This window comes from Lygodium microphyllum, chromosome 7, assembly GCF_053477565.2.
Source record: "Lygodium microphyllum isolate KBCC chromosome 7, Lygodium_microphyllum_v1.1.10, whole genome shotgun sequence".
In the NCBI taxonomy this organism is placed as follows: domain Eukaryota; kingdom Viridiplantae; phylum Streptophyta; class Polypodiopsida; order Schizaeales; family Lygodiaceae; genus Lygodium; species Lygodium microphyllum.
The window spans coordinates 50,034,587-50,055,071 of NC_141141.1; the positions used below are offsets into that span (position 1 = coordinate 50,034,587).

Here is a 20,485-nt window from a genome sequence, read left to right on the forward strand (position 1 = left end):
CATTAACTACCACACTGATAAATCCAAGAGCTTTCACATTACTCTTGATCTTTAAGGCATAATCATTAATGGACATGTTTTTTCTTTTCACTTGGTTCAGCTTTGACTTGCTGCAACTTTTTGGCCTTCATATTCACTTCAAACAACCTTGCCAAATTCTTCCATGCAATTGCAGGGGTTTCAAATTCTGCAAATAGCCCATCATGCTATCTATGATATTGATAGATAGTCAATACATGACTTTACTTTGTCTCCTCTCAATCTTTCTTATCCTTTACTTGTTTTGCAATAGCATTTCGTGTAAGAATTTTAGATGCTACTGCCATGGCTCCTTCAATGTAATTCCAAATACCTTTGCACTTCAAGATTTGTCATTTTGAACTTTCATGTAGGATAATTGTTCTTATCAAACTTCTCGTTGACAATCTAGTTGAAGTTGTCAGACATTTTGATAAATAGAAAACCTTGCAAAAAACTACAATTTGCAAGCAAGCTGATACTAGGTGCACCACAACTAAACATGCAGCCTTTTTCATTGACTGCAAAACAATAACTGCAATTTGCAATCTGTATATAGATGCCTTTTTTATTTACAACCCAGTAAATACTTGAAACCTTATATATTCGAAATCTGTAACTTGTGCATCTGCAAACGGTGGATACAACCAAAGTTGCAGTATATCCAAAAATTGCTATTGGGACCAGTTGTAGATCCAGAACGGAGATTGAAATGGCTTAGATGCCAAAAGATCACAGCAGGTAAGCTCTAACGAGTTTAACTGTAGTATATACACCATTCTTTTTACTCACTAAGTTTCATTGCAATTGGAGACTGCAGCTTTGCTAACCCTAGGAGCCTCTTACGGCTATAACCTAAGGCAAATTGAGCAGGGTGGAAGAGTTTCTTACTTGTTGCTTGCTTGCTTACTTTCGTGCTCCAACATCTTCACCTTAGCCTTCAATCGAGCTGTGCGCAGCCGTGGGACGGCTTTGATATCATGAAAATAGACAAGAGGGAAGAGAGATGAAGCACCCAAGAGCACACATATACAAAAGCAATGGAGACTTGAGAATATAGAGAGATAGGGCTAAAATCTTCTTCTTCCACACAAAGAAACTAAGTCTACAACATGATGAAAGACTAATATGAAAGTACCACAACGTATGTACACGCTGTCCACAACATATGTACACCTGGTCACTAAGTGTGAACTTGCTAGAAAAGAAGAGGTGGCACAATGAATGTGTCATAACTAAGATTGGACTACGTGGATGTAGTCCAACTATAGAATCCTCATGTTAGTCATCTAACACGCCAGTGAATAATATTGTGCCATATCACCAAGGCATGTAGTTGATGCTAGCTCATGTAGAGCTCGATATCTCAACAGGTCTTGTAGTAGCATACAAGACCATCTTGTCAAAAATGCCTCTAAACATATGTGACCATGGATTTCTCAATCGTCAAAGTGTCCACTCATGTGAGCTTGGACTAGGAGCCAATCCTGCTCTCCATCATAAACTTCAATGTAAATCCCAGCTCTTGGATTTGAACCTGCCGATACATTAGGGACGTCCCTCTCTAGAACGTGTGCTCCTGTATACCTACATAGATGCAGCTTAGCTGCCCCATCTCACCACCCTCCTCCCTCTTTGGCACTCAAGAGTCATGAGGGATGACTGCATCACTTGGACTGCGTCTTGGACTTCTCCTTAGCCGGAGGATCGAAGTGGAGTCTGAGGAAGAGGATGACTTATTGGAGGAGTGTGTATTCCGCTTCTTCTTTTTCTCCTTTTGTGAGATTGCTAGCACCTTGTAGTCCTTCTGCAAGTGTCCCTTTTTACCATAGTGATAACATTGGGCCATTAACTTTTTCTTTGTGTTATGCCTCTCTGAAGCTGTAAAGGCCTCACTAGAACCTTCATAATGAGACGAAAGCTTTCCCTATAAATGCAAAGATGCCTTGTGCTCAGGTAGCATTGAGGACATATGTGTAAAGCTCACATGAGTAGATGATGTTTGTGCCTGCATAGCATTCACCACTCCATCAAACTTCTGGAGGAGTTTATAGAGTACTATTCCCATGAGGTGTGCCTCTGGAAGGGCATACTGTATGTGCCAAAGTTGGGTCTATACTTGTGTAACATGGAGCAAAAAGGGTTGAATGGTGTCCTTCGGCTCAAACTTCATCTGCAAAAGCTATCCATAAAGGGTCACTGCATGCATGGTGGAAGGTATCTTATACACCATCTAAAGCTTTGACCATATTTCTAGGGATGTCTTGCAAGTAGAACTTCTTTAGAAATACACCGAAATAGTGCAGAATCTGCACGTGCATCGTCCAAATCCCATGTGTGCATAGCTTTCTCATGGTTGCCCTTATCAAAATCTTTGGGAAGAGGAAAAGGACGTTGAGGTTGAGGAATAGCTCCATAGACAATGTACCAAATTTGCTTTTGCGTGGAGAGGATAAGAAGAGAAGATAGAGAAGAGAAGGTATATAGAGAGAGAATATAGCCAAACCAACAGCAAAGATGTCACAAAATGAGAGTTAACATGTAGCGTAACCAAAAATCTGATCAGAAACAAAGGGCAACTGTTGCAAAATGAAGAAAAACCAATCAAAAACTGCCAGAAACAGCAAAAACGTTCTATACAAATAGTCGCCTAGCCACAGTTAGGGGCAGAAAATGAAAAATGCAGGTTGGTTGAGCTTTTAATGCAGCAAATTGACGACTGCAGGCTGGAATCCAGGTGTAGGCCGAAAACACAGGTTGCTGGTCTGAAAACACAAGCAGCAGCAGAGTACACACAAGTTAAACATGAGCAGCAATAGAGTGCCTGATCAACAGGGGGTAGAAAGACGTGTAATCAGCAGAAAAATCGCAGCAAGAACCTAGAACTTGCAATTTGATACTATGTCTGAAGTGGTGTAGCAATGGAAGCATAGACAAGTGCTAAAATGAACTGTTGAACACAAGATAGAAAAGAAAGAAAACAGAAGAACATTGCAAAGGAAGAGAACTCAAAGATATGCTCTGGAAATGGAAACCATATACCAAACACAAGAATGACGCGCACATCAGTGAGTCTTTGGCTCCTAGGCACTGGCACCAGCTCCCTCTCTCCATAGAACTTGTAGGTAATGACGTGATTGAATGAGGGAGCCGGGTATATAATGAAGAAAATAATGCCAAACTAGGGACAGGCCCGCCAGCATTTAATGCTGGTTGGCCAGCATGAAATTCCCCAAATAAGCATCGTAAATACCATAATAAAATGCCTAAATAACCTAGCCATGCCCGGCATAGGTTAGACTCACACATGAGCTATCTAGACTAAATAACCTAGCAATGCCCGAGACAAACATATGAGCTATCTAGAATGCTAATATGTTTTTGATAAATGTGTTCTATATTAATAGCAAAAATTCCTATCATCCAACCAATAAGTACTAGAGTATACATAGGAGATGGTGGTTTGGAGACAAAATTTAAGCAGAATGTTCAAATTTTGCTTTGTAAACCCTATAGTCAAGCCTTGAAAACGATTGTTGGTGTCACAAATCAGTATGAAGGGTTCATTCAGATCCTACAATCTGTGTCAGTGGTCATACCTGTTCATCAAATTGGTCACTCCTGCCTGGACCTAGTTTTGGACCCACCCAAGTTATGATCACCTTGACATGGGTGGCACTTGGGTGCATTGCACAATCCTCATCGCATTAGCCACGTGCCCACATAAATAACTTGACATCCAAATGTGTCCCATTGAGATGAGGTGTAAAAATTGGTATTCGTATAAGTGGATTTGGACCTATGAGTGATATGTCCATCTTGATGATATTGCCGATCTCATGATGTGTGAGAGATAACAAAGGTGTATTTAAAATGTACCAGGAAGGCAAAAGGCTATTTCAGAGAGAACTTTTAGAGCTTCTACTTACGAAGCTTCTTACTCTATGTTGGTAGGCACTTCTGTAAAAGGCATAATTTTTGTTTATCTTGATAATATGGTCAATCTAGTGATGTGTGAGAGGTAACAAAGGTGTATTTAAAATGTGCTGGGAAGGTAAAAGGCTATTTCAGAGAGAACGATAAGAGCTCCTACTCACTAAGCTCCTTACTCTATGTTGGTAGGCACTTCTGTAAAAGGCATAATTTTTTGTTTTGTTGCTAATTAATTAATAATGTGAACAGGCCAGTCGTAGAATGTCACATATATGGGACCTGGTTTGTTCACTGACAGTATTGCTGTTATACTACATGTTCATGAAATCTGCTGTTCTCATTTTCAGCCGAGTTTGCCAATTCAGGTATCATAGAGTTTACATATGTGAGAATTGATGAGTGCTTGCATAAAGACAGGTACAAGAGCATAATCATCCTCATGTGCTCATGCTACAAATAGGGAACACCTTCTGTAAGCTACCCGGTGGACGTTTGAAGCCTGGTGAAGATGGTCAGTTTGTAAACTTCATCTCTTTTTTTACTTGAGAAGCATGTTTTATTTTAATGTAGATGCAGTCTTCAAAGTGCTATAACCTATTTACAGAGATCGAGGGACTCAAACGCAAATTGACCAGCAAATTAGCACCAGCTGCATCTTCTGTACAACCAGATTGGCAGGTAATTATCGTGTGGCCGCATTGTGCCTTTTCTTTTTTCAGGTAGATTAACTGCTAGGCTCTGTAGTTGTAGTTATGTTAGCAATGATGGAGCTGTTCTTTGGTAGTGCAGGATGGCTCTCTTGTTTCTTTCTGCTGTTATTTTAGAGAATGACTTACTCCGTGTACGAATGGAGCTGCTCTTTGGTAATGCAGGATGGTTCTGTTGTCTCTTTCTGCTGTTATTTAGAGAATGTCTTACTCCATGTAAGAAAAATAATTACTTAGGTGGTTACTGGATGATGTGCATTTCATGGGGCCTACCATGCATGCATTTTATGAAACCATGATAGATGAACATAACAAACTTGGTTCATGGTCTAATGTCCCCAAGTTTTAAGTGTATGATACAGATCGTAAATCTCTCTCCCCTTGTGTCAACAACTTGTGTAGCATGACTGATGGTGGATGAACATTGAGAGAGCTCAAAAGAGTTCAAAGTCGCCTTTACACTTGAAAAACATTGGTGCTTGAGGTTTCATGGTCTTGCGCATGAGATGTGAGGCTCCTGATAGGCCTCATTTCCAACCGACATTCACATTTGTGAGAGGTCTTATCTTCTGTTGCAGCCTTCTTCTAACCAAGTGCCACTGGCCGGATCGCTTCTCTATGATTGTTCTTGTCTAGTTAGAAGTGCTTTAAAAGGTGAGCCAATTGAAGAGGAAGACAAGAAGAGACAACCATTGTTGCCTAAAAGGCATGCCTTGCAAATATATGCTTTAAGGCCTGTTACTTTTGAGCAAGGCCACATGCACTTCTGGACAGCATATCACATCATATATGTGATTCATCCACATAGCGACTGCCATGTCATTGTGAAGATATGCTAGGGCTTGCTGAGAAATCGACATATGCAACATGGAAATAGGAAATTGCCATTGCAATCCACATATGCAACATGGAAGATATGCCGTGAAAATCAGTGTGACAAACGGAGCAGTGAGGAGGGAGAAAACAGTAAACGCAGCTTGATGAACAGCGAACACAACCTGGTAGGATGTCACCAGCTGATGGGAAGACGCTAGTGCAGTAAGACGTAGTAGGAAGTCGCACAGGCTGTGAGGTAGAGGCTATAAACAGGTGCCAGATGTGCGAAGAAAGTATGGGTCAGCTTCGATTGAGATGTTCTTTGCAAATGGGGTGTGGACAATGAAGTTCTAGCACCTTAAACTTGCAAAAATGAGATTAGATTGGATGGTAGGGCAGGCTGTCTATTTATAGAAAGTTTGGGACCTCCCAAATTAGGGTTTACATTTGGGACCTGAAAGTCTTTCAAACTGCTCTCTTTGTAAAAGAATGGTTAAAATTCATTAATTAAGTTGAATTTTGGGGCTGTTTAATGCATAGAAATAGGAAATGGCTAGAATGGCCCCTTGGGATGCCAAAATATCGTTCTTGCTTGAAATGTGTCAAGAATTGCGTCCATGTTTGGCGAAACGTTCCTTGTCTTGTTTCTGACATGCATCAAGAATCACGTCCCTATTTGGCAAAACATTCCTTGTTAGGAATGCAGACAGGGAATGCCATGTGGCGCTCAAGTAAGTCTGTACAGCGTGCCAACAATGCGTCATACCTTGTTAGAGGTATTGGGGAGATTGTGCTCATAGCCATTGATGGCTCTATTCTCACCTATAGGATGCTTTGTTTGTGCCAGGTATAAAGAAGTCTTCTTTGGTACGTTGTGGTTTGTAGGTCACCTTTGATGATGACAAATGCATGGTGCGAGATAAGGAACACGTGACTTTGGTCTTGACTGGCACTCTATGTCATGGGTTATATGAGTTGGATACTCTTTTAGTTGAACAGTCAGTATATTTAGCGTCCACTCTTACTCTTGCTATGTTATAGATGGAGTTATGGGATGCCCACATGGGGCATGTAAACTATGGTAGCTTGATGCTTTTACAGCATATCCAGATGCTAGATAGATTACCTCTCTTGGAGAGACCTCCTGAGCACTTATGCGAGGGTTGTATTTTGGGGAAAATGCATCAGTTTTCATTTCCCCGTGATGTTGCTTTTAGAGCCATAGCCAGGTTACAGTTAGTGCACTCAGATATATGTGGCCCTATGCAGACAAAGTCACTGGGTGGATGTTACTATTTTGTGATTTTTATTGATGACTTTACTAGCTACTGTTGGGTCTATTCTTTAGTGAAGAAGACAGAAGTGTATGATGCATTTTTGGCTTTTGTAGCACTTGTTGAGAACCAATCTGGCTGTAGGATAAAGACTCTCTATTCGGACCGAGGAGAGGGGGGGAGGGGGGGGAATATATGTCCTCTATGCTGAATTCTTTTTTGAAGCAGAAGGGCATTGCTCATCAGTTCACTACTGCTTATACTCCACAGCAAAATGGGGTTGTAGAGAGGAAAAATTGGTCACTCATGGAGATGGCCAGATGTATGCTGAAAGCAAAGAGATTGCCACATAGTTTTTGGATGGAAGCCGTTATGTGTGCTTGCTATGTTTTGAACAGATGCCCCACCAAAGCGTTAAAGAATATCATGCCTTTTGAGGCTTGGAACAGTCGGAAACCTTCTGTTGGGCGCTTTCGTACTTTTGGGTGTCTTGCATATGCACACATTCCCAAGGTGCTTAGAAAAAGTTGGATAACAAGGCTGTCAAATGCATTTTTGTAGGGTACAACAGTGAGAGCAAAGGATATAGACTATATGATCCTGTCTCTAAAAAGGTATTCGTTAATAGGGATGTACTTTTCGATGAAAAATCAGAATTATCCCTTACTGGTTTCGACACATATCAGGCTTCCAGTGATGTATTTGAAGGGTTGTTGCCCATTTCATTTGGTGATTCAGCTGGAGTTTTAGCAAGTGAACTTAGTGTTCGGCTAGCTACATCATTGGAAAATGCAGAAAATTGGCCAATGGCTGATCTGAATATTTAGCAAAGTGTTGAATCTGAAATTCAGCAAGAGCTTGTGCATAGTCAGGAGGCAAGACAAATGCCTAGATATTATTTACAGACTATGAAAGATAGCCATTTGGATGTTCCCATGGTTGGTCGTACTAGAAGGCAAGCTCGTATGCATGATACTGCACATGCCATGGAGTTTGTTATGGCAGCAAATATTGTAACCAACCTTCCTTTCATGGATGGGTAGTAAATCCCTGATTACAACTTAATTACAACAGCAAACAATAAATGCAAATCTGAAAATACAAATTTACCTACTGATATTGGACAATGCACACCCGATTGGCCCCAAAATTGGCGCCCCTTTCGGTATTTCTTTAGCTTTATTGAAGAAAAAGTTGATTTACAATAGAATTCTCTCGATCCCCTTCGCAATCCAAACTCCTCTTGCTGTCCAAAGTGACCAGCAAGTCTTCAATTTGATTTGCCCCTTGATTCAGGCATTTATTCACCCACTTCATAGATGATGGAAATGCCCCAAATTGAATGGCTGGCTAGTCCTCCATCTAAATTTAGTTGAAATTCACCTTCAGCCCTGAAAAATCTAAGTCTTGGACCTTTCGATTTTTAGCACGCTTCTCAAGGCTGCTACTAAATCCTAATTTCTACTCTGCAGATTAGGGTTTAGAATAGAGAAATTTGAAATTTCTCACTCCTCAGCATTCTCTCCAAGTCTTGGAGCTTCCGATTTTTGGCATGCTTCTTGACGTTGCCACTAAACCCTAATTTTTACTCTGCAGATTAGGGTTACAACAGAGAAATCTGAAATTTCTTAGCCTTTGGTGATCTCAATGTTGCAATCTCTAGAGCATGGTTGTAGAAAGGCTGGGAGATGAGAGAGAATGTTGAGGAGAGAGAAAATTGAGACTTTCTTCATGAAGAACTAAAGAAAATCTATCATTTACTGCTGTTGCCGTGTCTCAACAGCTTGTAGATGCAAAGAACTAAAGAAAATCAGCTATTTACTGTTGTTGCCCTGTCTCAATAACCTGTAGATGCTGTCACTTGTTGTTGATTGGTATTCTCTTGTCCTTGGCTTCCTCAAAAGGTCCTCCGATGGCTGCAAATCAGACCAGTAGCATCTCCTCCCGCTCTCTTGTAGGTTGAATACACTAAAAATGCCTCTCTCTAGCCTCTAAAGACTTTTTTCAGTTGCATGGACATTTTGACCGGTGTCAGCCTTCCCAAATGGTTTTTTCAGCATTATCCATAATTAAATATTAATATTCAGTCTTTAAATATTGAAAATTACTTTAATAATTATTTCGGTGCCCTGAAAAATAATCAGACTGGCCAATAATTAAATTGGCTAGGTAATTTGCATTCCCGAGTGTCTCTGTGCCATCTCTGATCATCAGATTGGCGTTAGATACAATTAAATGTCACTTCTCTAGTGTCACCAACTGACACTTATGGCCAAATGAATGACCTAGGCTAACAATTGGCACCATATACCACCAAGTACTTGTGTGGCATAGCTTATAGTAACTTTAACCTTTGACATTCTATGATTTCCTCGGGTCCGAGCTCGTAAATTTACTGTAACCCTAGTTGCATCTCACATGTGCAACATTTACTTAATCATGTGATTAAATATTAATCCACATGTTAAGTGAGGTTTAAAAAATACATGTCCTCATGACAGTCCTCCCCCTTGAAATCCTTGCAATCGTCCTCGATTGCACTGCCAAATGTATCAAAAGCAAAGTACTACACTGGTATTTCCATACGGCATCACAGTCAACACAACATTGCGCACTGCTGTTCAACCATTCCATATGCCCGACATATGCTTAAAATTACCAGCCAATATAACATAACATAAGACTCGCAAAGAATCTCAAAAACATTACTCACAATTGACCGTGGCATTCCATGGTACTTGAAGATATTTTGCATAAATATCTTTACCATTTGTTCTAACTTAATCTTTTTCCTTACAGAAATGAAATGTGTCTGTTTGCTGAATCTGCAAATGATAGTCCAGATTCCATCAATCCTTGAAGAAGTTCTTGAAAGATAAAAAATGAAATCCATGGCAATACTTTCCCATGGACTTTCTGGAGTAGGCAGTGTTGCAATAACCCTGGTGCCTTCTATCTATCAAATTTGACCATTTGGCATACAAGGCAAGATCTGACATATGCATCAACATTAGATCTCAAGGCTGGCCAATAAAAGAAAGTCTCTACCGCTTTGACTGTAGCATCAATACCACGATGTCCTGCATATGGTGGAGCATGACTTTCCAATAAAACTTTTGGCCTTAACTGTTTTGTAACGCATAGTCTTCCATGCATCATGATAAAGCCTTCTTTGAACATATAATGATCATGATGTTGGCCATTGATCAACTGTTCATAGATTTCAGAGAAATCTTCGTTATCAACATATTGCTCTTTCATATCATCCAATTCATGGTGATAAGGAAATAGTGGTTCCAACTAGAGAGTGCATGGATCACAACCAATAATTCTTTCTCATAAATTTGGTAAGTCCTTTCAATGACAGAAAGTACTCTACTCTCGTATGCCATAACTCCGCCATTTTGCACAAATATAGCACAAATGCTGTTTGCACATGCATCACACTGCACTAGGAATGGCTTAGATAGATCTGGCAAAATAAGTATTGGATCTGTAGTCATTTTCTCCTTCAAAAATCTAAATGCTGATTTCTCTTTGTCAGTCCATTGCCATTTGACATCCTTCTTTTCAAGGGCATGTAAAGGAGAAGCAATCTCTGCAAAGTGTCTTACAAAACTTCTGTAGTAAGAGCATAGGCCAAGAAAACTGCGGACATCATGAACGGTTTTCAAGTCTGGCCAAGAGACAATTGCTTCTATCTTTGCAGGATCCATCTTCACACTGTCTTTAGAAACTATGTGCCCAAGGAAGTAAATCTCTTCCAAAAAGAATTCACTTTTCTTACCATTAATAAGCAATCTGTTACGCTTAAGCTCATGAAAGACTGCAACTAGGTGTTTTTTTCATTCTTTGAAAAGATAATCATATCATCAAAGAATGTGCCAACAAAACTTCTATAAGGGAGGAAAATTCTATCCATCATCCTGTTAAACGAAGCAGGAGCATTGGTCAATCCAAACGGCATGACTAAAAATTCATAGAGACCAAATGTCGTTCTAAAAGCAGTCTTTTGGATATTCTCTAGCTTGATTTTGATTTGATGGTACCCACTTTTCAAATCTATCCTACTAAACATTCCTGCTTCTTGTAATCGATCAAGAATGTCATCTATCCTCCGAATCGGAAACCTATTCTTGATCGTGTTCTTATTCAAGGCTCTGTAGTCAATACACATTCGCCAAGAGCCGTCCTTTTTCTGAACTAACAACACAGGTGAACAAAACGGAGAACCACTAGGCTCAATTAGTCCCTTCTCTAAAAGCTCATTAACCTGTGTCATAATCTCTTTCTGTTGTGCCACAGTCACCCTGTACGGTGGCCTATTGGGCGGACTAGTCTCTAGAATAAGATCTATGGTATGATCTTCAGGCCTCTCAGGGGGTAACTCTCTTGGTAACGAATTTGAGAAACACTCACTGAATTTATCCAAGAAAGCCCTTCTACTTTCATCTAGTACAGACACATTACTGTCAACTTCATTAACTTGCTTTGCTAAAATCAAGTACGTAGAAATATGATTTTTTATTACAAAAGGAATTGCAGAAGCAAAAACAACTAGGATAGACTCTCCTTTAAGCTTCATATCTAACACATGAGTCTTGCCCCTATGGACAAGAGTAATTGTTCTATTGTAAGTATCCAAGATAGCGTGCTTCCTGTGGCACCATGGGATACCCAACAGAACATCACAACCCTCTAAAAGCATAATATGGAACTCCTTGTGTCCACATAGCTCTGAATATGCATATGAAGTTTGCCAAGAATGGGGGTAAGAGGTTCAATATGTCCTAGGCATGCCAAATGAGCCTATCTAACTGGTCCCATTTCCTTGGGATGTATACCCAGCTTAGCTGCAATGCCGGTGAGATAAGGTTTGCAGCTCCAGGATCAAAGAAAATAAGCACTGTGGAATCTTTGATCTTTCCCCAAGCTCTGCACAATTTTGTAGCATCAGCTGATTGATCTCCCACCATATCAGGCACTAAGCCAATGCTGGGCTTCTTTTTACTTGGTGCATCTTTATCCTACGTATCTTTAGAAGATTGTTGTGGGCACTCAGAAGCAATATGGCCTTTCTATTCACATATAAAGCATTTGCCAACCATCATTAAAGACTTTCTTTCTTCAAATGATTTGTCAAAAAGTGGCCTCTTCTATCCTTTACCCTGTTTAAAAGAAGTCTGAGGTTGCTGCTGAAATCTTTTCTTCCAAGAAGACTTCTTTGTAAAGCTGGTCTTTTCTGGAAATTGCTTCTTCTTTTTGCCAGGATCCTGCTTAAATTGAGAATCCTTCTTTTCAGTGCCTTTAAACCTGTCAGCTTTTCCTTTCAACAATGCAATTGCCATACCAGCATTTTCAATTAACTGTACCATATTTGTAACCCTAGGCTTGGTACAATAATCCCTGATGGCTTCAGGCAAGCCACAACAATACATTTCAATTTGTTCTGATAGGGGCACTGTCCTGTAACAACTCACGTGCAAAAGTGCTTCCCAAAACTTCATATTGTACTCTTCTAAATCTGTACAATTTGCCGCGTCCAATTTATGCCATGCAGTCGTGACATCTACTTCAAAAGTGTTAGTTAACCATGGGGCTGCAAACAACTGTTTAAAATGGACCCAAGTGGCAGGTGCATATCCTTGCATCAACAATATGTTCCACCACTGCAAAGCATTACCTTTCAAAAAAGTTGCAGCCTTTCTCACCTTAGAAGTCTCAGTAAAATTAACTCTTGTGTAAACTGCATCAAACTGCTGTATAAATGTCAAAACTTTCAGCTTATTTTGTAGACCATTGAAGGTTTCAAACTTTATTGCATGACCACCCTCTTTATAGTCTTTAGGCTTTGCACTTTTTGGTGTTAGGTTGTCATAGATAGGTGGCTGTAAAAAGGGGAGTCCCCTTACACGCATTATCAACATTCATTTCACTTGTCTTAGCTACTATATTTCCACTAGGCTGAAAAAAGCCAGCGGCTGCATTTTGTACTCCAGGCATCAAATAAGGACTCTGCAGAGTTTGTTAACCAGGCTGTAGACCAATATTAGCATAAAGTGGGTTCACTGCCTCAATAGGCATCATTCCTGGTGGCCCTCTAGGTAAGTATCCCTGATAACCCGTGGGTAATCCAGCCATTGCTCGAAAAACTGACCCACCACCAAAGTAACGAGGATAGGATGCAAACTGAGGAGGAATAGTTTGCTGTGCTAGTTGTGCATTACTGCCTTGAGGGAGGTTAACCATTCACTCCCTGGTCTTGTGCTTGTGCTTCTTGTTGCACTGGACCTGTCTCCATGTTTGGTGTCTTTTCCACATGCTCATGCACATTAGAAGCTTGCATTTTTAAGCGCTCCATGGTATGATGTGATGACTCAGCCTGAGAATCCTCATTATGTGACTTCAAAATTTTTTGCATCCACGGATTCTTTACAACCTAGGAAACCATACTGAGGAGTTGTGCCATAAACAAGTCCTCCTGTACTTGGTCCTCATCCTATGGTTGAATGTCGGTTCTAGAAGGTGCTAACACCTATGCACCAATACTCTCTCTTCAGTGTCTACGAGCAGAAGAAGAACTCTCTTCTTCATGAGGGAGTTTTCCTTTGCCTTTATCCATGTCTGCCATCTCTCTAGTCTTGTAATCTCTATAAAACCTGTGTGTATGGCCTTTTCATCCAAAACTGTCCGATCTTAAATTCTTATAGAAAAGAATTCAAATCTTGAGGATGGAACCATGAATCTGGTCTATGATTCACATAAAGCGGTAGTTCCTTCAATTAACACTTGGTCTTTGCACACACACACACACATACACACATACACACACACACACACATAAGTAGAGACCTCACTCCCTCGCTCAACACCAGATTGGCCTCGAAGACCAGTGCCCCTCTCGGTATTTCTTTATCAATTAAAAGATGAAAAATTACAAAAATGATAATGTTCCAAAATACATAACCTGTGAACAATTGGGTTTCATCTCTTCTAAGTAAATCCTAGCTGCATAAGAATAGTACAGCATGTCCAGATCAACATCCCTTTTAGGAAAGCATGTTCTTTGACCAAAACCCAATGATTCCTGTGCAGAATTGCAGTCTGCAGATCTCTGAATTCACTATTCTTATTGTCCATCATGTCCAAAATTCATTGTTCTTACTGTCCAGCATGTGTAGAGTTCACTGGACAGTACAACATGTGCAGAATTCACTGTTCTTACTGTTCAGCATGTGACCCAAACTCAATGATTCGTGTCCAGAATTACAGTCTGCAGATCTCTGAATTCACTGTTCTTACTGTCCGGCATATCCTGCATTTTCTTTGACCAAAACTCAATGATTCGTGTGCAGAATTACAGTCTGCAGGTCTCTTAATTCATTGTTCTTATTGTCCAGCATGTCCTGCATTTTTTGTGACCAATACTCAATGATTCATGTGCAAAATTTCAGAGAAAACACAGAATTGTACCTTGGATGGAATCAGCCCATCATGCGAAGCATTTCCTGTGAGAATAGAGAGAGAGTTGATTAGAGGGAGCAAGCTCTACCTTCGTACTTGAGTCAGAGACGTAGAAGTACTCTCCATGAATGATTTTCTTGCAACAATCTGTCTTCAGCATCTCAAAACTTCATTCTCCCATCTGTCCCTTATGCCTATTACGTTTTTTTTAATGCTCTCTCTCTCTCTCTCTCTCTCTCTCTCTTTTGGGAATTTGTGCCACATGGCATGCATGTAACAATTTTCTCGTTTAAACCTTATGGTCTAAAATTCTCCATGATCGGTGCAAAATTGGACCTTCACACAGACCAGAGAATTAATCATCGTTCAAAAACGAAGATAATGACGTGAACAGATTCTAGGATCCAAAAGTAGTAATCCCCTAAATTTTAGGGATGGTGACCCTTGCATTCCCCAAGTTGTTTTGAGTAACTTTTATCATTGTGACCACATCAAAAAGTGTAATGTGGCTTAGTTACGGTGACTTTTATTCCATGAGCATTCTCACATCTGCATCTTCTGTCTTGTCTAGACTCATTATTCTACACTATCTCCAGTGGCTAAGCACATAGTCTCAAATTACTGACATTCTATTCTTCAGTGCCCATTCAATATGGAGCCGGTCCTAAGGCTCTAAGCATTAGTCCAATTTGTCCCAATGACTGCATTTTCTAGCCATGCAAAGATCTCGGCTTATTCCAAGAGAACTCTGGGGATAAGAAGCAACAACAACAAAAGAAAAGAGAAATAAAATATTTATATAAGTAAATAAGAAAAGCAACCATAAAAAGTATCACCACATGGTGACAGCCTTATGGAGGCCTTGCCACACACAAAGTAGGCTGCGGAGGAAGGAGGATCTGGGGGGTGTGATTTGGGCCGTTGTGAAGATCCGTGTCAAGGATGGCCTTTAATCACCACCAAGCCTTGGTTTGTACTTTTGGAGATCCTTCTGTAGTAGGACATTCTAGGTCTGCCGTCCTTGTGTGAGCCTGCGGACTACTGGCTTGTCCAAAAGGCCAAGCTTTGGAACTCTTGGTCTATGATCTTGGTCCTCCCTCAGATTGATGCCGGATGATGGTTGCCCACGCCAGCTTGGCTCGAGAATCCCTGGAACTGTCTGATCCAACCCTGAGAAAATTCTGTACTAGGTGGCAAAGTTGAGCTACAAAAGACCAGGAAAAACACCAACACGATGCGATGTACCAAGCCATCGCTAGGAGGACTTGATTGACCACCAGGGCTCGGCCCGCTAAGGAAAGGTGGGCAGTACTCTAGTAGGTCAGCTTCCGCCTGATAGAGTCAAGAACTGGAAGAAACTGCTGGGCAGGAGTAATGTCGAGTTCCACCTAGAACCCTAGGTATCAGACGGTCTGCCCTCTGCACACCCATCTGAATCCCAAGTGGACGCCCCACTCTATACTAAAGTTTGGGTCTGTAAGGAAACCAACCGACTTTCACCAGTTGATTTTCGCTCCTGGTGCAGTGCAAAACACCTCCAGAGCTAGTCTCACTCTCTCCATCATCAGCTCATCATCCTCTATATAAAGTGCGGTATCATCTACATACTTTGAATCTAATAGCTTCATCTCCTCTCTCACCAGAAGTTGAAGGCCATGTAGCCTATTCACACGTGACTTGAGGAAGTAAGACATCACCTCTGCAAAGAGTAGGATCAGATACGGGGCTAGAGGACAGCCCTACCGGACGGATCTCTCTAGCCGAAATTCCTCCCCCCTCCTGCCACCTGTGAGAACCTTGCTGGTAGCCGATCTATAAAGTGCAGACCCCGCAGATCCATGCGTGGGGGGAATCCAACCTTACCATGGTGCCCTCTAAGAAGTCCCAGTCAACCCTGTCATAGGCTTTTTTGAAGTCGAGGAGTACAACCAATTCGTGACCATTGTGTTGGGCCCACTTAATTGCCTCAAAGAAGGTGAAGACATTGTCTAGGATGCTTCTATCTTAGATAAAACCTGTCTGTGTGTCATAAATGATATCTGGAAGCACGGGACGGAGTCACCTACTAATCATCTTGGCCAGTGCCTTATAGGCCACTGACAACAGGGTGATCGGTCTCCAATGGGATAGCTTCAATTTGTCTCCCCCTTTTGGGAGGAGACTGATAAGACCTATCGATAGACTCCCTTGCATCTGTCGTGAGTTGAAAATCTCTTGAAAGGCCAGCAATAGGGGATCCTTTACCGCCTCCCAGTAGGTAGTGAAGAAGGCCTTAGAAAGACAGTCCTCTCTCGGGCATTTTTACCCATCCTGTGCATGGAAAGCCTCCTCTAATTCCTTCTTTGTGAAGGGGTCTAGGAGGGAGCATCCCATTACTTCTGTGACGAGGGACGGAATGTGGGCCCAAACCTGCTGTCTACAGTGTTGTCCTTTGGTTGAGATTGCCTCCTGTTGAAAAAGGTGTCTATAGTAGTTAGTGGCAATCTCCATCACCTCATTTGGGCCAGAGCAAATTCTCCCATACTGATCCCGGAGGCTGCGAATTTGCTCTTCTGAGGTGCGGGGCTGATACACCTAGAAGAAATCCTTGCACATCGTGTCCCCCTTCTTCGCCTAAAAGGTTGCTTAGGTGCGGAAGGAAAACTTTGAGCGCCTGACCTCGAGGCCGGCAAGGACTGCGCGTGTGCGCACCTCCTGTGCGTGGAGAGTGGGATCCTTTGGTGCCTCCTTTAGAAGTCTTTGCGTGGCTGTTAGGTCTTACCGAAGTGCTCTCTCCTCCTCCTAGCTCTACTGCCTAGTCTGTAGGGCTGCCTCTTTGCAGATCTTGCTTGACTCGGCTAGGACCTCTACAACCTCCTCTGCGATCCGATCCCTCGTGTCCTACTCCCTAGTCTAGAGCTGCTCAATCTGCCTCCTCACCTCCTCCCTCATGTAGATCGAGTCAGAGATCCGAGAGGATTGTGTGTCCAAGGTTGAAGTTGGGGCATCAAGTGTCAGGAGAACCGGGCAGTGATCAGACAAAGTGTTGCCAGCCAATTGCCCTACCTGGCCTTCGCGAGAGCATCCCCACTCCTCCATATAGAACCTGTTCAACCGCTCCAGCAAAACTCCGCCGAGCCGCCTATATTCCCAATAGAAAGAACCTAAGGTGGTAGGGAATTAAAAATACTCTCTCAAGGGAAGCGGTAGGATGGATTGAGACTTATGGTTGGGGCTGCAGGCCTGGATGGTGAACTCCATTCCCCCATGATGGCCCTCAAGCCGGGACCATGGGGGTGATAGATGCTCCAGGTAGTACCACCAGGGCATCTATCAGCCATGCTTAGAGACGTGACTCTGTACACTTGTAGAAACGGGCCACTTGTGCCAAGGGCCCACTCGATCACATCCATCAGTGCTCTCCATTGTGCAGATAATGCTTAGATGTGGGACCTCGACACCAACCCCACCAGTTAATGTCCATCATGCAACCAGGCCACTCATTGGAGAAGAATACTAGTCCTGCTTCTCCCATCCAGTGGGAGATGTGGTCTGCCACTTGACTCTTTACCTCCTCCTCTATCTGTGCCATCGTCCAGGCTCTTGAGTGAGAGGTTTGAAGGAAGAAAGTATAGTTTGGTCCATCCGGTGGTGCTAGTAAATGGACCTTGCCGCTCCTTGACTTGTGTACCATGAAGATTCCCACTTCCAGAGGTAGTGGAAACTCTCCACGCTCCGCAACTCTTAGGTAGGACCACAGACCACTATGAAAGAACTTCTGTGGTAGCAGTTGCGCCTGTCTCAAGAAAGTATGACGGGCGGGAGGGACATATGAGCTGGTGATTGTGTGGGGGAGGGGGAGGGGCTAGGGTGTTGGTGAGTGGAGGATGTAGGCATATGGGGCTCATCACCTCCTGTGGGAAGGGGGGGATGGGCGGGGGGGACACTTGTACTAGGTGAGGATCAGGGGGATTGATCAGTGGGGGAGATGGTGGGGAGGAGGAAGATCGAGCGATGGTGGGGTGGTTGGAGGTACGAGGCGGGTGTGGGTGCTGGGACCGGTGGCCCTGGAAGGGGGTGGCTGTGGGCTAGGGTCAGAGGGGGAACCATGGGGAGGGGGGAGGTGGATGTGGAGGCTATGGGATCTCGGGTGGTGTAGCAGCCTATGACGCCTCCATGGGTGTTGGATGTGGAGGCTTGTGTTCCTGCCAGGTGGGACAAGTAGGGGGGCTATAGGGTGCTCTGTCGTGGGGCCGATACTCGCCCTCTTGCTCCCTGCTACTACTGTGGCTATGTTTGAGAGGCTGATTGCGCCCCCCCCTGCCGTCTCTCTCTTTGTCGTCTCTGGACCGGTGTAAAACCGTTAGTGTCCACATGCGGGCTTTGTTGGCAAAGCCGCCTTGGCTTTGAAGTGCGTGCAATCTGTTGCCTGATGCCCAAAGTCATGGCAACATAGGTATTGCTCTGGTTGCCCAGTCACAATAACCTACTACTTGAAAGAGTGTCCGTTTGTCTCAATCTCCAGAAACTTTGGTATATTCTTTGTATCTTTCACTGCCATCCGTACCTTTGGGACTCCTGCGACTGCCATTGCACCTGCGAAGGAGCTAGGAAGAACTGTGCTGAAGAGCCGTCCAAAGTCCTCCACTAACTGGCGATACTCTATCGCCAGTTCGGAGAAAAGTAAGGTAACTGGATGTCTAAGAAACCTGTTGTGGAGCGCAAATGCCTCCACTGTGAAGCCATTGTACCAGGGAACCATGTAAATGACCCCCTTCGTGGAGGCATATGGTGAGCTATCCACTAGCTCACGAGCTGCGTCCGCAGAGGTGAGTCGAACCATGAAGATCTCTTGACCCATGAGAATTGCCTCCGCGATCTGCGCTGCGCCAATGCACAGCGTGGAGTGAAGCCAATCCCGAAGCTGGGCCCTAGATGGGGAGTGTCCTACGACCTGACCAAAGATCACTGTTTCTTTCAGCTCCAACTCTGTGGCATGGACGGCTAAGAGCTGTTCCTCAGAGAGGACGATGCACAAGGTGTTTGATTGGGGGGCATTGGTAGAATGCACCGGCGTCTGACCAGAGGTTTCCATTGCGCGTCCCTGTTGAGAACCTACCAATCACGCTGTTGTGCTACCGGAGGGGGGAAAGTTGCTGTAGAGGGAGGGAGCAACTAGAGGGGGGGGGGGTGATGTCGAGGAGGGGGGAATGCTGTTTTTTGACGGTGGGGGAGGTGTTGGACACCACAGGTGATCGGCTCACAACGGGCACAATATGGGTGGTGGGTCTGCGGGACAAGGTGAAACCCCTGTTATGGAGGCAGGGATAGCGTGGGGAGGGGGACCAGGGCAAGGGAGAGCTTGCGCAGGACAGCAGGCAGGGGATCAAGGCGGGTGGAGAACTGGTGCGGGGGGGAGGGGGAACAGCAGGCGGGGGTAGATAAGACGGGGTAGCGTGAGGGAGCAGCGCTCTAGGGGGGGGGAAGGGAGCTAGGTGGGAGGGACAGCGCACCACGGGGCAGTAGGTGGGGGAGAGCTGGCGTGATGGCGGGGGCAGCAACGCGACGTGATGGGCAAGACCCTGTCCCTGATTGAGTAAACTAACCAAGTATGCTAAATTTTGCCTAGTACGAATTAACCAAAGGAGTTTTCCTACTATAGATCTATAGATATGCTTGTTGAAGGCTGACCCAAGGTATCCTTAGACAAGTGAATAGTAAGATTGATAGGTATGGGCATAGGCCATGTTTGATCTTGGCAATACGGATCCACCAATTGAAGAGCATACTTCTATCGTGACACAAAAATACATCCCCTAGATCAAATTGCCTCCATCCCCAAAAGGTCAGACAACAATTCGAGGTCTATCATTTGAAATGTAGCATAGAGCTTGGTCTTAATTTTCACTATCGCAACAGATTTTGAGCTAGTGATAAGTAAGTCATTTACATACGATAGGATATAGCTGACACCCTCTAAAGTAATAGAAACATATAAGTTTGTATCAGTAGGGGTAGAATGGTATCCATGAGTTTGAAGGAACTCATCTATCTTTTGGAACTAAGACCGTAGTGCTTCATTTAGCCTATAAATAGCTTTTTGCAAGACCTTATCTTTCCGGTCAGGAGAAAAAACCCAGGTGGTTGCTCCACATAGATTTCCTCCTCTAGATAACCGTTTAGAAAGGCACTATTGACATCCATTTCATAGATCAACCAATCGTGATGAGCGGCTAGCACAACCAACAAATGGAATGATATCAACCACGCAATAGGAGCAAAGGTCTCTTCATA

General features: G+C 43.2%; 1 protein-coding gene across 1 annotated transcript in view; it reads left to right on the forward strand.

Moving 5' to 3' along the window:
* Positions 1-20,485, forward strand: part of LOC148033428 (Cleavage/polyadenylation specificity factor, 25kDa subunit) — an 82,008-nt gene that overhangs the window by 13,360 nt on the left and 48,163 nt on the right. Inside the window, exons 3-4 of the mRNA XM_087682297.1 lie at positions 4,369-4,462; positions 4,556-4,629. Coding sequence (XP_087538423.1) covers positions 4,369-4,462; positions 4,556-4,629 — 168 coding nt within the window. The remainder of the gene's footprint in view (positions 1-4,368; positions 4,463-4,555; positions 4,630-20,485) is intronic.